Here is a 16,111-nt window from a genome sequence, read left to right as displayed (position 1 = left end):
ATGGTCAGGTATTAAGAAAATTTATCATCTGCATAATAATTGATACATTTTACCATTAAAAAGGAAGTAGTATAATGATAGCTACCATTTGTTTGTTGACCACCAGTATTTTCCAGGCAGTATGATGGGTTCCTTTTATATTAATATATTCTTCTAGTTTTCACCGTAACATACTATAGGGATTGTATTATCATTCCCATTCTGCACATGAAGTAACTGAAGCTCAGAAAAATACATTCTTTCATTCAAAAACTATCCACAGAGCATACAGTAAGAGAAGGCACTGTACTAGGCACCACAGATCAAGTAATTCACCAAAGGTCACATAACTAGTAAGAGGCAAGGCTGGGCCTAACAAAGCCCATCGTCCCTACCACCACATGTTGCATCCTCAAAATATGGTGTTCTACATTGGAAAGGTTAAAATTCCTATTGAGGCACATGGAACTCTATGAAGGTAGCCAACAGATATTTTTCTCTTCATATAAATATAAAATATAATTACTCTCTCTTGCTGGAGAATAGTAATTCTGCATTTCTTCATTCTAGCTTTGCCTGAGCAAACCAGAGCCCAATCAGTGATTTTTTGGAATAAGCCAATTCTCTTCTGGGACCATCACAAGTTGTGTCATCCTGATATGGAATGAGTATATATATCATTTCAGTGATGGCATATGTATGTCCTCATATCCAAGAAAAATACCTACTCCTTTGTCTTGCTAAATATTCATAAACATTTCTTTTAATTTCGTTATGTGCCATTGTTTTTGTCTGGGTTTCTTGTTTTGTTTTGTTTGGGGTCTCTTTTTTTTTATTATTCCAATTCACACTATTTCTCATTTGTGGTCTAAAATACTTAGAATGTGAGGCTTTGCAATCATAAAAACCTAATATATTTTTACTACTAAATGTAAGGCAAGTTTGAGCCACTCAGTTGTGGTACTTTTTGGCAGTCCTAGGAAACAAATACAGTTACTCTTTATCTTTGTTTGGAAATAGTATTGTAGTTCCTGATATAATCCTTAGGAAGTCAACATTGTTGATGAGACCCAGTGCCAAGCCAGGGATCATGTTGAACTAGCAAGAAATGGAATAGTTTTTTGCTTTTAAGGTAATTAGCATTTAGAGAATCTTCTTTTAGGCTGGCCTAGTGTCTTAGTTATTTTCTGTTGCTATAACATAATACCTGAGACAGGGTAATTTACAAAGAGTAAAGGTTTGTTTGGTTCACAATTCTGGGGACTAGAAAGTTCAAGATCGGGTGGCTGCATCTGGCCCTCTTTTGGTGAATGCCTTGTGTTGCATCATAACATGGCAGAGAAGCAGAAAGAGAAATAGGCACATGCAAAGACAAAGGATAAAAAGTCCATTGTTTCTTAAAACAATGAGAACGAATTTATTCCCTGGAGAATTAATCCAGTCTATTAGGAAAGACATTAATCCATCTTAACAGCCTAATCACCTCTTAAAGGCCCAACAGCTTTACATTGGTAATTAAATTGTGCTTTACATTGGTAATTAAATTGTGTAAAGCTGCCAACAGCTTTACATTGGTAATTAAATTGTGGCATGAGTTTTGGTGGGGACAAACCACATCCAAACCATAGCACCTAACTACCCTCTTTATTTTTAGAGTGGTTAATTTAATGACCTAGCAAGATCTACCATGCTTATGAAGGAATCCACCATGAGTTAAAGGAAAATAATTTCTGGCTTTCCAATTGCCTTTTGGCCTCTCTCTAGAATGGTTCAGTGCTCACTGAGATCAGATGTGGGGTGGAATAGGCTGAAATAATTCTTGTTATAATAATGCTTGTTCTGTCTCTGGTGCTGAAATCTGTCTAGGGCAATGGCATGAGTGTAGGAGTTGGGGAACTGTAGGCAGACCAGAGGGAGGGAGTAACATTTTCTTAATAGCCACCCTCCCCAAGACCCTGAGACTCCCAGAGGCCCCTGGGCTTGCTGGCCTCCCCTTTCTGGGTCCAGAGCCCTACAGCTTGTCCTCTTGCTTCTCAATTAAAGAGTTGTAACGAGATTTGATATTCAGCATTTCTGATACCTCTTGGCGATTTGTGCCTCATAAAACTCCCATTCCCACGTTCTGAACTTAAGTAGAATAAGCCTCTTTTTTTGTTCCTAATGCTTTCCAGAACTACACGTCCTTGCTTGGGGTCTTTGGCAACAACAGGTGTTCCTATAGCTTTTAAATACAGTGCCTGGGGGGGGGGGGAGAAAGGAGGGAGAGAGGAATTTCTCACTAAAACTACCAGTAGTTATCAATTTTGGTTTCATTGAGGGGCTTGAGCTGGGTGAGGTGGGTGGAAGTCATCATTGTCCCTTTGTTTTGGGGACTCGCTCTAAAAAGAGACTGTCTACTTCCCTGTTAGTCTTTGTGTTGATGACATTTATAGTGTTTACCAGGAGCATACAGTTATCTGGAGAACGCAGACTGATGACAATAGCATTTGTAATGCTCTGTGGATCTGCTTCTAGGTAGATGGGAAAAAATGTATGTTCCAAGGTACAAGTGCTTGTTGACTTTTCAGATGCAGCCAGTCTGTGCTCTTTGTCGGGTAACTCAGAATCACTCCACAGTGGCTGGCCTTCCTGTCCATTTGACAAGCACTTAAAAGGGCAGTCTTAAGTACTTTATAGTTTATTAATTTTTTTTCCTTCTTTAGTTTGCAATCTACTCTTAGAAACTGGAAAATAATTTCTTTTACTTTTCCCCCCCTTTCTCATTTTAGCTGTAATTGATTTCTTTCTGAGCTTGTAAGGGAAAAAAAAATTAAACTGTAGTTAATACAATTGCCTTTACTGAATAAAAATAAAAGACTAGTTTATCTTCAAGCTGTGATATATCAGAGTTAAGATCTATTCTGTCCCTCCCAGGAGGATTTTGATATGAAAGAGCACAAAATTTCTTAGTATCTGTATAGAATAACTGTAGCCAACATAAGAAGTAATAGAATTGTTTATTTGGGGTTTGAGGGGGTTGGGTTTTTTGTGTGTGTCTGGAAAATTGGGGAGCTGGGAGACACTCTTAAATCCATCAGCTTCTCCAGAACTCTTCTCAAATGCTTATCGTCATGACAACCATCGCTACATAAACCAAGGCTCCCAGTGTAATACAGATGGGGTTGGTAACAAGGTAGAGTTGCCATCTGTTTGTTTTCTCTTAGGGACATTTTTTTTTCTTGATCCCCAAGTCAGATCCTCAAATCTGAAAGTCTTGACTTATTTTTCATTCCAGAGTGAGATAGAGCTGTGAGATGAATTCTTTTCTCCTGACAACCTACTTCCTCGACCTGTCATCACATAACTTACTTTTTGTTATATGGAGGAAAAACATAGATACTTATGTGTGTGTGTATGTGAAAACAAATATACATATTTGAATGACTTATTTATTTACTTTGCAAAGTCGGATGCCTTGTCATTCAATACTATAGTCAAAAGCGAGATCCAGAAAAAATAGTAGGGCAATAATTTTCTCACAAAACAGGTAAAGTTTTTATTGCTTTGATCATTGTATTAATACCTATGCTTCCTGATGGGCCACATGCAGTCTGTAAGAAACTCCGTTGTCCTTATTAGCCAACAAAAAGGAGCACAGTGGTTCTTTAGGTGAGGGAAACCTTTTCCTGTTACTAAGTTTGGAGAGAAATTTGCCAAATAAATGAGTGCTCACATGAGGGACACTGCCGAATACTTTCATCCTCCCTTTTGTAAAGATGCAATGACATTTTCTCATATCAACTTTCTACAAAGACTGAGGATAAAATTTTTCAAAGGAACATATTCAGTATTTCACATGTTCATATATGCTGTGATCAGAATTAAGACATATCTAGCCTTTGAACAAAAGGAATATGTGTATCTAGCCATTGAAAGGTATGTGGTAAACTAAATTTGTAAAGAATAAAGAATTTAATAAAATTTGTATTTAAAGTCAAGAATATTTTCCTTATTTGTATTGTAATTAGTTTATATATGCTATAGTCTATAATTCTGAATCTTCTAATCTTGAGGGGCTTTTACAATATAGCTCCATATTTCTGTCTACACAGAGAAGAAGTTCTATAATTACCTCTCTAGATCAGAGGTAATTTATTTCCATATACTATTTTTATACCTTGTATGTTGATATGTAAACATAATCAAATACCAGTGGATGAGTAAGGTGTAACCACAATATATAACACGCAGAAATACACACAGGATGACTAAATAGTAAACATGGGCTGATCTCCAGAGCAGGGAAAAACTGCTAGAAAAATTTTGAAGTGGAATCTGAATACAGTTCTGTGTTTAATTCTAATAATTTTTCAAAGGAGCTTTATAAGCAGTGTGGTTCCTTGAATATAGTTCTCCAGTGGGGTTTAAAAACTAGCAGCGGTTGGGCAAAGTTGAAAAGTTTTGTCTTTAGATTTCCTTTCCTAATGAGTAGCCTACAATGAGACCTTGTCACAGGAAAGACAGTCTTCAACATTTAGTTTATACCTCACGTATGCATTGTAAGAGGGAAGTCCAGAAAAAAATCTCAAGCCCCCTGTTGGTTTTTGTCTTTCACTTATATAAAAATGAGAAGGAAGTGGAATTACCACAAACAATACTGTTGACTTATAGATTGGATGTGTCATAGAAACATTGCCTTTGAATGTGTTTGTGTAAAAACAATTGTCGGAGTGAGATGTGTTATGTTCTGTTGCAGTGTTCCGAAGGAATTGGTAATGGTGCCATAAACGTCTACATTGTATTACATAAAATAATACGTGGTTCAGTTGTCAGACTGCGTGGTCAAGGTTGGAAATTTTTTATAGATTTATATAGATAATCAAGACTTTTATCATCCATAATTCTTTCAAGATCATGTTAATATGGGGTATTTGAGGCATGTACCGTTCATTTTAAGAAGCAGTAAGTTTGTTTATATTAAAACCTATGGATTGAATTCTTCCATTTTTACTCAAATTATGAAATTAATTGGCTTTCAACTGTGCTGAAAGTGACATAGGTTAAAAATATCAAACTTGTCACATTTGGTTTTTCACTTGCCATGTTATTGTTTAGAATTTACCTGAAGAACACCACTTAGCTACCCAAGGCAGGTAGTCACCACAGGGAGAGTTTTGCTCTGTCTATCCCAAGGCACATAAGGAGCAGCAAACATGGCGTGGCTGGCTGCTGGGTTCAGTAGAAAACCATCAACCATTTCCAACTGGGGGTGTACAAAGACAGCTGCATCCTGGAGATGCTAAACATCTTGAACTGCTTTGGGTGTAATAAAACCCCAAACATGCTTTCTTTTCTCATTTTTTTTTTTTTGCATATGTATTTTAGGCAAAATATAATCCACATGCTCTTGTTCCTTCCACTTTTGAATCATAAGATATGTTGTTTTGTACGGGTTGTTTGAGGTCCAGGAAGTATTTTATCTTTTTTTTTTATTAGATTTTTAAAAATACATAAATAAAAAGAAAAAAAACAAACAGAAAATACAACATGACATCGTGAATTAGTCAAGGCAAACACAAAATGCCCAATTTAAATTTGAAGTTCTAAGTCTAAAATATTTTAAAACAAAACATTTCTTTTGGTGTTTTACAACATTAATGTTCCCTTCTGTTGAGCAGAAGTTGTAGCCTATCGAGAGGAAGTAAGGAAGAGCACTTACATTTATTGAGTAGCTACTCTGGTTCTCTAGGACATCTGGTAAACCCTTAATTTTTACAATAACCCTAAGTGGTAGGTCAGTCCATCCTCACGTTACTGATGGGAAGTGCTTTCGGAGATCTTAAGTAATCTGTAGCTGCAGGCCACAAGAAGAATTACAAGCCAGGTCTTTTTGACTTTTCAGCTCATATTATTTATGTTACTTCTGTCCTCATTCTGTTGGGGAATGGGTGGGAGGTGCCCTCTAGACAATCAAAAAGTCCCAGGTTGGGGCATGACTTGGAAATAGCAAGTTATCAGGGCAGAAGATGAGTGCTATTGCAGCCTCAAGGAAGGGAAAGTCAGCTTGGCATTGGCAAGGTGGGCATCTCGTATGGCAGCAGTGGAAGAGCACTGGACAGGCAGTATGACATGGGGACGGGCCAGGTCGGGGCCACTCATGCTTCTTTTATTGCAGCACAGGAAAGCCAGAATCCACAGTGATGGTGAGGTAGAGCCGGCTCAGGAAAAAGCCTGTGCTCTTGCACTGGGATCCACAATATTTCAAAATAAGTGATTATTTAACTTATTACCATTTATTTTGGGGATACTTGTTACATTTATTTTATTTTATTTTCTAACAGTAGTTCATGTTTGGTAAGAGTGTACATGACACTATTTAAGTGGAAAACTCATTTCTTAAAAAATAATTTTCAACACATGTACTGTTACAGAGACATCTTAAATGTGAAAGAATGGCAATCACAGTTTTACTGAGTCTCTCTATAATAGGACTACATATTAGAGGGAGTGCAAACATTTTTTTTTTTTTTTGGAAGGAAGGAAGGTCATATTCAACTATACCATGGGTCCGTGGTCTATGGTGTGGCATTAAGTTACTATTTTCTAAAGAATAAATTACAAAATGTAGGACATGAAGACTTCTTGGCATTTGAACAGGGGTCTAGATTGTTCTAATACTATCTGTTCTATAGGTTTTATCTCAGAAATCCCAAGTTTTTTTCACTTGTAGCCATCATTGTGCTGTAATCTCACTTCTGTAATTTCTCATTTTTTACCTTACTCTACTCTTGCACTGAGTCTTTGACATTGAAAGAAAAAGAGATGAATTATTCAACTCTTCTTCTATTGAGTAATAAGGCAATACAGAAGAAATGCAACAGGCAATTTCATAAGTGACATTTTGGAGAACATTAGGGTCATCATATGACTGAGAACATGATTACTTTTTTTGAAGGCCAGTAAGCCAGTATTTTTTCCAACAAATTTACTGAAGGAACCAAGCACCTGGCTTCTAGTTTTGTAGATAGCACTCCCTAGGGAAATGTTGCTTTTTTCTTTCACAGTTTCTATTTTGCTTTGTAGATTGTACCCCATGGAGTTAAGAATATAATGACTGTAGTATTTAATATTTTTTATGTCACCACTGAAGAGTCATTCTGATTTATCTTTTACTGCAAGGCAGCATGGAACTTTACAAGCATTCAGATTATATTAGTCATTTTGCCTAAGGATCTCTGCACACTTTTCAACATCATTTCTAAGAGCCTTGCCACACCCTGAGCTTTTAAGGATCTCTTTGCGTGCCAAGCAAATTAGGTAATTTGTAGACAGTTCCTAGCAGAGCAGAGTGGAGAAAAGCGCTCAGGATCTCACGAGTCCCAAGGCAGGGAGATGGACATGCCATGAGCTCCTTTCACAGTCAAAACTAACTTAACATATCTTGGAGGAAAAACAGTTACTTGTATAATGGAAGGCAGAAGTCAGCAATGCCTGTACTTGGTGATGAAGTTAGAAATAAGGAGTGGGTTTATGTATGAGGGGGTATCTTTTTCTATGAAGGAGGACTTCTTCAACTTCATTATCTACATCACTACCCACTGAGGGGTGGGGAGTAGGACTGGAGGCATTCCTGTTTATTTCCAATATATCTTCTCTAGATACTCTATTATTAGACCTGTGAATACAGACCAGGGAAAAGAGATCCGTGCTTGCTTTTATAAAGATTTTATTGTATAAAATGAGATTTCTGAGCATCTGATTTCACCTATTCTCAGCAAACTATTGTTACTGCTTTTTCAGAATGCATTCTGTCCCTCCGGTGTGGAGTCCACAGGCCCAGAGTCCCCTTGTCATTAAAATGGGGATCCTCAAGTGATGGGGGGATGAGTCAACTCTCACTGTACCACCTGTGAGCACATCTGCCACTGATTCTTCTAATCATATCCCATAGCAGCTGCTAAACTTCCATCTTCTCATTGGTGACACTTCCAAGTGTTCAGGAGAGAGTGGAATTTACTTTTTGAATGCCTCTGATTTATTCTAGCAGATTCATTTGGAATTTCATATTAGAAAATTCTGCATGTTTGTAAGGAAAATTAGCAAAGGAGCTGGAACTTGATGTCTAAAGATAGTTGCCCCAATCTAGTTTTGTTTGGGATTTATTACATTATTGGTGCCCATTGGCTGTGAACTGAAAGTATTCATGGATATTTATTTTATACCAAAAGAGTGTTTAGCTCCTGTATGGTTAAAATAACATCAAGACCAGTCTACTGGAAGAAAGGAGACACTCCATCTAATGACTTTCTCTCGTAGTCCTCACATTCATTGAGAAAGTTAATTGGCAATCTTTTCTGCACACTACCCCCAACCCTGACCCAGGAACTTGCAGAGGACACTGTGCAGCAGATATAATAACCCTTGTCTGCAGGCAGTATGCACAGCTGGGAAAGATAATTAAATAAGCTCTTTTTGAGAGATCTACAACATTTGAACAGAAGGATCGAGCAATCCTGCTGGCCTCCCAACTGAAAACTATTACTAACAGACCTACTTCAGACAGATTTCATAATCACCATACTTGTGTGGTACAAATGGCTATGGGGAGCTTCTTCACCTCCCAAAGAGCACTAAAGCTGTCAGACCTCAATAGCACTGAAATTTTACAGTGAGAATTAAAAAGTACAATTCCATTTAATATGTTAAGTTGCCACCAGAAAGCAGACCTTTGGTTTTCCAAAATGGACTGGTTATATGGCCAAACTCCCGAGACAGCCCTAGATATGATGCTGTGTAATTTTTTAAGGTTTATGTAGGATACTGAATAATCTGGGATAGGCTTCATCATGGGTGACAATTACATGAATATTACATGATTCCATTTTTACCACATAGAACTCTCAGAGAATTAAAACCGCCCCGAGGGCTATCATTTTCCATACTGTCCGCTGGGTTTGGTTTATCCCCTTAGGCATTGGGTGCTGAGAAAGAGAAGCACTTAATGCTGCCTCAGCCTTTTCTCCTTGAGCAAGGCTGGTGCATCTTGACTCAGTTCACTCTATAGGTAAATAGCTGCACATTGTAGATATACCTGAGCCCTTTTCCCCCAGGGCATCTGAAACCAAATCATTGCTTTTTAATCTTTCAGTTTTTCTTATGAACAGAGCCACTTTTTTATTCTTCCAGATGCAAGTTCTTTTTTACATGATCATGGAATCCACACTTTCCAAGGAAAAGACACCTACTCTAATAAAGGTTATGTCATCACGGGCCTTGGTCTGGCTGTGTAATGCAGTGGAAGCAAAATTTGATGGAATCATGCATTCTGTGACTCAAATGAGTACATAGTCTAGCAGGATTTACAGATACATGAATGATTAACTTGTATCTAGTGTAGCAAAATGATCTGTTAGAAAACATGTGAAAAGATGCTCAACATTATTATTCATTAGAAAAATGCAAATTAAGACCACACACCTCTGTACATCTATTAAAATGTCTAAAATTTAAAAGACTGACCATACCAAGTATTGGTGAGGATGTAGAGCAACTAGTACTCTCATATATTGTTGATATGAATGTAAAATGGTAAACCCTTTTTGAAAACAGTTTGACAGTTTCTTAAAAAAAACATACACCTATCATATGATCTAGAGATCCTACTCTTAAATATTTAACCAAGAGAAATGAGCATATATCCACATAATAATTTGTACATGGATTGCTTATAGCAGCTTTATTTGTAATAGCCAAAAACTGGAAACCCAGATGTCCAATGAAAGGATAAACAAAGTGTGTTTATTTATTGGATATATCCATATGATAGAATACTACTCAGCAATGAAAAGAATCAGCTATTTATACATGCAACATGGATAAGTCTTAAAATAATTATGCTGAGTAAAAATAAAGTCATACAAAAAAGTAAGAGACTATTAGGAACTGAATTAGTATGTTAGCAATGAGAATGCAAACAAGAAGAAGAATTGTAGTTACTTCAAAGATAGAGTTGATGAGGTTTGATTATGAGATGATGGCAAGAGATGGAGCATAAACTCCAAGGTCTGTCTCTAGCTTGGGTTTCTTTGGGTGGATCATCAACTATTTGGAGATAAGGATTATGTAAAAGATGGTACTTAAGCACATAAGAAATAAGCTAATTGTTTAATGCTGAGATTTTCATAACTCCAAGACCCCTCAAGAAGAAACAACCAGTAGGCGGACCATTCACCCTTGACCATTTAAGGGAAACAAACTTATATTTGGGGTTTTTAATTAATACAAGTGTAGATAGCTAATGAAAGTGTGACATTGATGAGAGGAAAAGAAAAGAACAACAAAAAAAGGGAGTCCTAGAGCCTTTCTCATAGATAAGACAAAACAAAGAGTTGAGGGCAGAGAGGGAGAGAAAGAGAGAGAGAGAGAGAGGGAAGGGAAATAGAATATGGTGGGATACCTCTGGGGAAAAAAGACAGGAAACTGATTTGAAAGGCAGCAAACTTTATGAGTACCTTGTTTACTTAATGTCCCTTCCACTCTGGCATATATTAATGTGTGTGGTTGAATTTATTTAGTCACCTGATCCAAATTCTCTAATTAAGTGGAGCTCAGAAGTGGCAGTTGTCAAGTGTGTTCAAGGGCCCAGATTCTGAAGATTATATTCCTATTTCTTCCCTTAACATAAATAAACTCTCCAAATGCCTGTCTTCTTCTCTATAAAATGGGAATATCAGTTCCTACTTCTTCAGGTTATTGTATTAATAAAGAAAAAAAGAATAGTGCACAGGAAATGTTTACCATTGCTTTTATCACATAGTAAGATCTCAATAAACTCGTCTTCTTCTTTCTCCTCTTTTTCTTTTTCTTCTTTTTCTCCTTCTCCCTTCTTCCCTCCTTTATCCCCCCTTTCTTCCTCATGATCATTATTTTCAAGCATCCACCATATTGTCAGTAATGATTGGAAAAAGCTTTAATCTCCTAATCAACCATTAGAAAACAAGGGCACATTTTAGTAGTTATTACCAGAATGATGTCATGTTTAGTCATCTGACTCATTCTCTCAAGTGATCTATTTATATATGCTATTTCATTAGTCTTTCTTTTACATGTTATGAAGAAAAAAGAGCATGTCTAAGTGATGAAGACAAGAAATAGAAATTTAGTGACTTTGGTCCTGTCTGTATTTGAGTTCCTATTTGATGTAAGGCAAGCAATTTAAATTCCTTATACCTTAGTAGCTTCAGCTGAACCAGAAATGAGTAATAGTCACATGGAGCTGTTAGAACTATCTAAATAGAAGGCATAAATGTTTTAACATTAAGTACAGAACTTTATAGAAAGCTAAGTGGGTTGTATAAGTTTGTATAATTCTTAATACCACATTAAAATTCATCAACATAGCTAGGTTTCCTTCTAAAGTGTGTTTCTATTACACTTTACTCAATGCAATAGAAGATAGACCTTACCAGTTCGAATCGCTGGTTACATTCATTTCAGCAGTAATGAATACTTTTCGTTTTAAGTCAGTAAGATTTTCTTATCTTATTTCAGGATTTGTGGATTTGACCCTCCACGATCAGGTCCACCTTCTGGAATGTGCCTGGCTAGAGATCCTGATGATTGGTCTTGTCTGGCGCTCCATGGAGCACCCAGGGAAGCTCCTGTTTGCTCCTAACTTACTCTTGGACAGGTGAGTAACCTGGCTGTAGCCTGAGAGAAGCATATCCTTCATCATCACGTTTGTTTATGATGCTATTTTATTCAGTTCTCTGTGAAGCTTCAGATAACTTTATGAGGTAAGGTTACTTTACAGATGGGTGAATTTGGGTGATGAAGGCTAGTCAAGTTCACAGAAAGCTAAGGATAACTTTCTGCTGGACTTCTCCTTAGAGGAACTCTATTATTTCTAGTACACTCACACACACACACACACACACACACACACACACACACACACACATACACACACACACACACACACACACACACATACACACTGGGAACAGTTTTCTAACTCCACCTTCAACTTATGTTATACAAAAAATGATGAATACCCCCTTTTAATTATTCCATTTTTTTTTGGTTTTGTGCATCCAAACCACAATAGCTTTTTCATTTCCTTCTCCAATTTCTCATCAGTAAAATAAGGAAATTTGACCAGAGAGTTCTGAAGCCCACTTCTAGTTCTATGAATGCATTTCATTTTTCAAATATGTTGCTCTCTTTAACATATTGTACTTGAGTTGTGGGTCTTATTTTTATTCTATTCAGTCATTGATTAGAGTAATAGAATTTAGACATTATTCAGTAGCAGTTACCATTGAGGGCATCCCCACCCTGCTCTAGCTGCTGTGCTAAACACTTTACTTGCATGATCTCATTTAATCATCACAGCACTCCTAGGAGGCTGGAATCTCACCATCCACACTTTACCAGAAAGGAAACTAATTCTCAGAGACATCCTGCTGCTTGTAAAAACCAGGGATTTAGCTAATGCTGGAGCCAGGTTTTGAATTCAAGATCTTTCTGGCTCTAGCATGCTCTGTTGCCTCCCAGCCTAGCACCTAGTCTTCCCACTCTGCTGTGCAGTCATGCCTCCTTTGGTTTGCTCCTGTAGCTTTCTGTGTTCCAGGTATACCTTGTCTTTGGTTGTGGAAGGACCATCTTCTTGTTCCTTGCAAACCTATTTTGCCTGTGTGCCCAGCAGTCCAAGGCTGCCAGGTGGCCCACACTGCATCCCAGCAGCAAAATTTATTCACAGCAAAAGTCATTTAAATGCTGGAGAATTGTACAAGGTGTTAGTTACTCTTTTGCCATTTTGTATTATAATAATATGGCTTTTGAAAAACAGCTACGAGCCTGCTCAAGAAGCAGATTTTGCTGTCTGTAGAATGTATCCTGATAATCACAGTTTCACAAAATTACTGAGAATGGCCATGAGTCTTATGCCTTAGCACTGCACTCCCAGTGCGTTCTGTTGCCTTTGTAGGAAGTCCTTCCAGTGTTCCTCTCCTTTCCTGTCCTCTCCACTCTTTGTTTTCCTTGTCATGTCATTTTTTCTATCTCATTTCTCCTGTTTTCTTTTGCTTTCTCCTTTCCTTTTTCCCCTTTCACCTATCTCCTTTGAGTTTGTTTTTTTCTTATCTGACAGTAGTAGTGTAATTCTTTGAGCAACTTATATGAAGTTTGCAGATGAAAATCTTAGACCACATAGGACATTTCCTTGCTACCGCCTGGAACACGTCTTCCCTGTGTATATTCTGGGCATTCCTGCCTGCACTGATCTGCTCCATGATTTCCGTCCTCATCCACGTCTACGGTCGTGAGTGCACGCTTGCTGAGAACAGTCATGAAACCATTGCATTTGGAAAATTAAAGGGTTTTTGACATTGCCTCTTACAACGAATTCATATTGCCAATGAGGTGACATTCCCATTGTGGCTAGTTTTCTTTCATATCTCACACAAGTATGAGTGACTAAAAGCTCTCATCTCTATCCATTTCCTACTTTTTTAAAATTCCAGATTTGAAGTTTCTACTGCCTCTAGATCAAGATTTCTCACCCTCCGAACTATTGACATTTTGGTCAGATAATTCTTTCTCGTCTGGGCCTGTCCTGTGCATTTTAGGATGTTTAGCAGCATCTGTGGATTCTACCCGCTGGATGCCAGTGGCAACCTCCTGGCCAGGTTGTGAGCACCAGCCACCATGTCTCCAGACATTTCTAAATAGCTCTTGTGTGTGGCGGGGGTTGGGCAGCAAAACTGTCCCCAATTGGGAACCACTGCTCTAGACTTTCCTTCCTCAGTGTCCTCTAAGCTCTTCAGGTTTACTGTATCTACAACTGAATATATTATCTTTCCCATCCAGTCTGTTCCTTTCTGTCTTAGTGACATCAGCATTCACCTAGATGCTGGAGCAATAAGGTTTAAATTCACTGTGAAATCCACCTCCTCCTTCACTAGATTATCCAGTTAACCCTCAAGTAATCTCTGCACTATTTCTGAACCCAGACCTCCCCTTTGTCTCCGTCCTGCTGTGCTGCTCCCATCCTGATTGTCCCTCTTGGAGATTCCTTCTTTCTCCACCACTGACTCTGTTCCTGGGGCCAGGCTCTGCTTTCTTTAGTCATCTCCCATAGTGGTGCCAGAGAGGACTTTTTGAGCCACAGCTGTGATCATGATGCTTCCTGAATCACCTTTCATTGGCTCTTTCAGTTCTTTATAAAGACCTGTGTAGACAGACTTCTTATCTTGATCCTTGCGAATCTCTATTACAAGTGTCATAAGCACCGATATCCGATATCCGCAGAGCCAGTGAGATGGTGTAAATGAAGAAGGCCAGTGAGTGAGAGTCCAAGAGGGGCTGCTGGGGATTAGGTGTCCTGGTGAGCTCTTGTCCAGGCTAAAAACACCGGGCAGCTGAATTCGGCCTGAGGGCTGTTGGTGGAACTTTGCACATTCACATTTCTCTCCTGATGCTTCTGAAAGGGGCTCTGCCACTGGGGTTCCTTGTCAGAATCTTATCCAATCATTAAGTCTCATTTCAGCCACCACTTTTCCATAAAACCTTTCTTCAAACTCTCTCCTCTTCAGGCAGAAAGTCTCCTTTCCTTTGTCTAAGTTTTCCTGGTGTTTGGTTTGCACTTCTCTTAAAGTATTATTCTCCTTCTGCCATGTGTTAGTTATGATCGAATATCTTATCTTTTCTACCAGCTCGTAAACTTCTTGTGGTCAGGAACCAGATTTTGTTTATCTTTGTGTCATCTCTGATGTACAAAGTCTTCCATGACGCCCAATAGTAATTTTTTTGTTAATGACACTAGCCAGGGTCACCTCAGTAGCTTGTGGCAGAATCAGGAGGAAAAGCCACATCTTCTGATAGTCCTTTCAGCTGTTATTGTCATCTCATTCACTTACTTCTTGTTCATTGCTACTCATCAATTCCTGGCATATTCTTTTATAGACTTAACAAAAGCTAATACCCATCTGTTTTGGAAGGATTTTCTTAATTTCTAACTGCATTTGGCCTTTGCTTATACTCCTCCTGCTTATACTCCACAAACCTGTTTGTTACGCAACTTTTAAATTCCAAATGGAGATAAGCAAAGAGTCACATCTTTCCCATTGATCATCTCTTTCTTATGAAGTAAAATCCTTAAGGTCTCACTACATGTAAGAATATTTAGGTACATGTTAATGATGAGGAAAGTATATAAATAATATTTATAAATAAAATATAAAAATGAAATATCTATACATTTTTAAATTTTTCGACTTTTCTAATCATTAACATGTTCATAGATATTAAATTTCAATATTATTAAATTACCCTCTTGGTGTTTGAGGATAATTGCTATTGATGACATTGATAGGTGAATAAGAGTAAAAAATATTGTGACCAGCAGCCCATTTGAAATTTTATACATGTGGAAGATGACTCTGAGTGACAACTAAGAATGCTGTGTCTGTTTTTGCTTTATGGGCACCAACCCTCTGATGAAAGTGTGCTCTCTGATTAGCATGTCTTTTTTTTTTTTTTTTTTTTGAGACAGTCTCACTGTGTTGCTCAGGCTAGAGTGCCATGGCGTCAGCCTAGCTCACAGCAACCTCAAACTCCTGGGCTCAAGTAATCCTGCTGCCTCAGCCTCCCGAGTAGCTGGGACCGTAGGCATGCACCACCATGCCTGGCTAATTTTTTTATATATATATTTAGTTGGCCAATTAATCTTTCTATTTTTAATAGAGATGGAGGGTCTCACTCTTGCTCAGGCTGGTCTCAAACTCCTGAGCTCAAACGATCCCCCCACCTAAGCCTCCCAGAGTGCTAGGATTACAGGCGTGAGCCACCGAGCCTGGCCTAGCATGTCATCTTGATCTTTCCATTGCTCTTGTCCGATCAGATTGTACACAATAAACATTTTTGGTAATAAAATGTAGATATCTGTAAGTTTTAAAGCTAAGTTGTTGAGAGCTGGGAGGCAGAAAATGATATTAGCTTCATCTTTTTTCCTTTATCTCAGACTTTGTGACATTACCTATGAAAAAGGTCGGCCCCCTGCATAGGCTATTTGCATTTGCATAGACATAGGGAAAAGAAATCCCTAAATCATAAGTAGCCCTGTAACCCATGGATCACCAACTTCGCTAACTGG

General features: G+C 38.1%; 1 protein-coding gene across 2 annotated transcripts in view; it reads left to right on the top strand.

Moving 5' to 3' along the window:
* ESR1 (estrogen receptor 1) overlaps positions 1 to 16,111 on the top strand; it is a 349,291-nt gene that overhangs the window by 265,238 nt on the left and 67,942 nt on the right. For both annotated transcript variants that reach the window (XM_020287265.2, XM_020287262.2), the window contains exon 6: positions 11,509 to 11,647. In XM_020287265.2, the coding sequence (XP_020142854.1) occupies positions 11,509 to 11,647 (139 nt within the window). The remainder of the gene's footprint in view (positions 1 to 11,508; positions 11,648 to 16,111) is intronic.

Source organism: Microcebus murinus, chromosome 5 (assembly GCF_040939455.1).
Source record: "Microcebus murinus isolate Inina chromosome 5, M.murinus_Inina_mat1.0, whole genome shotgun sequence".
NCBI lineage: Eukaryota > Metazoa > Chordata > Mammalia > Primates > Cheirogaleidae > Microcebus > Microcebus murinus.
Note: the sequence above shows the minus strand (reverse complement) of the source record. Positions and strands in the feature narration are given on the sequence as shown.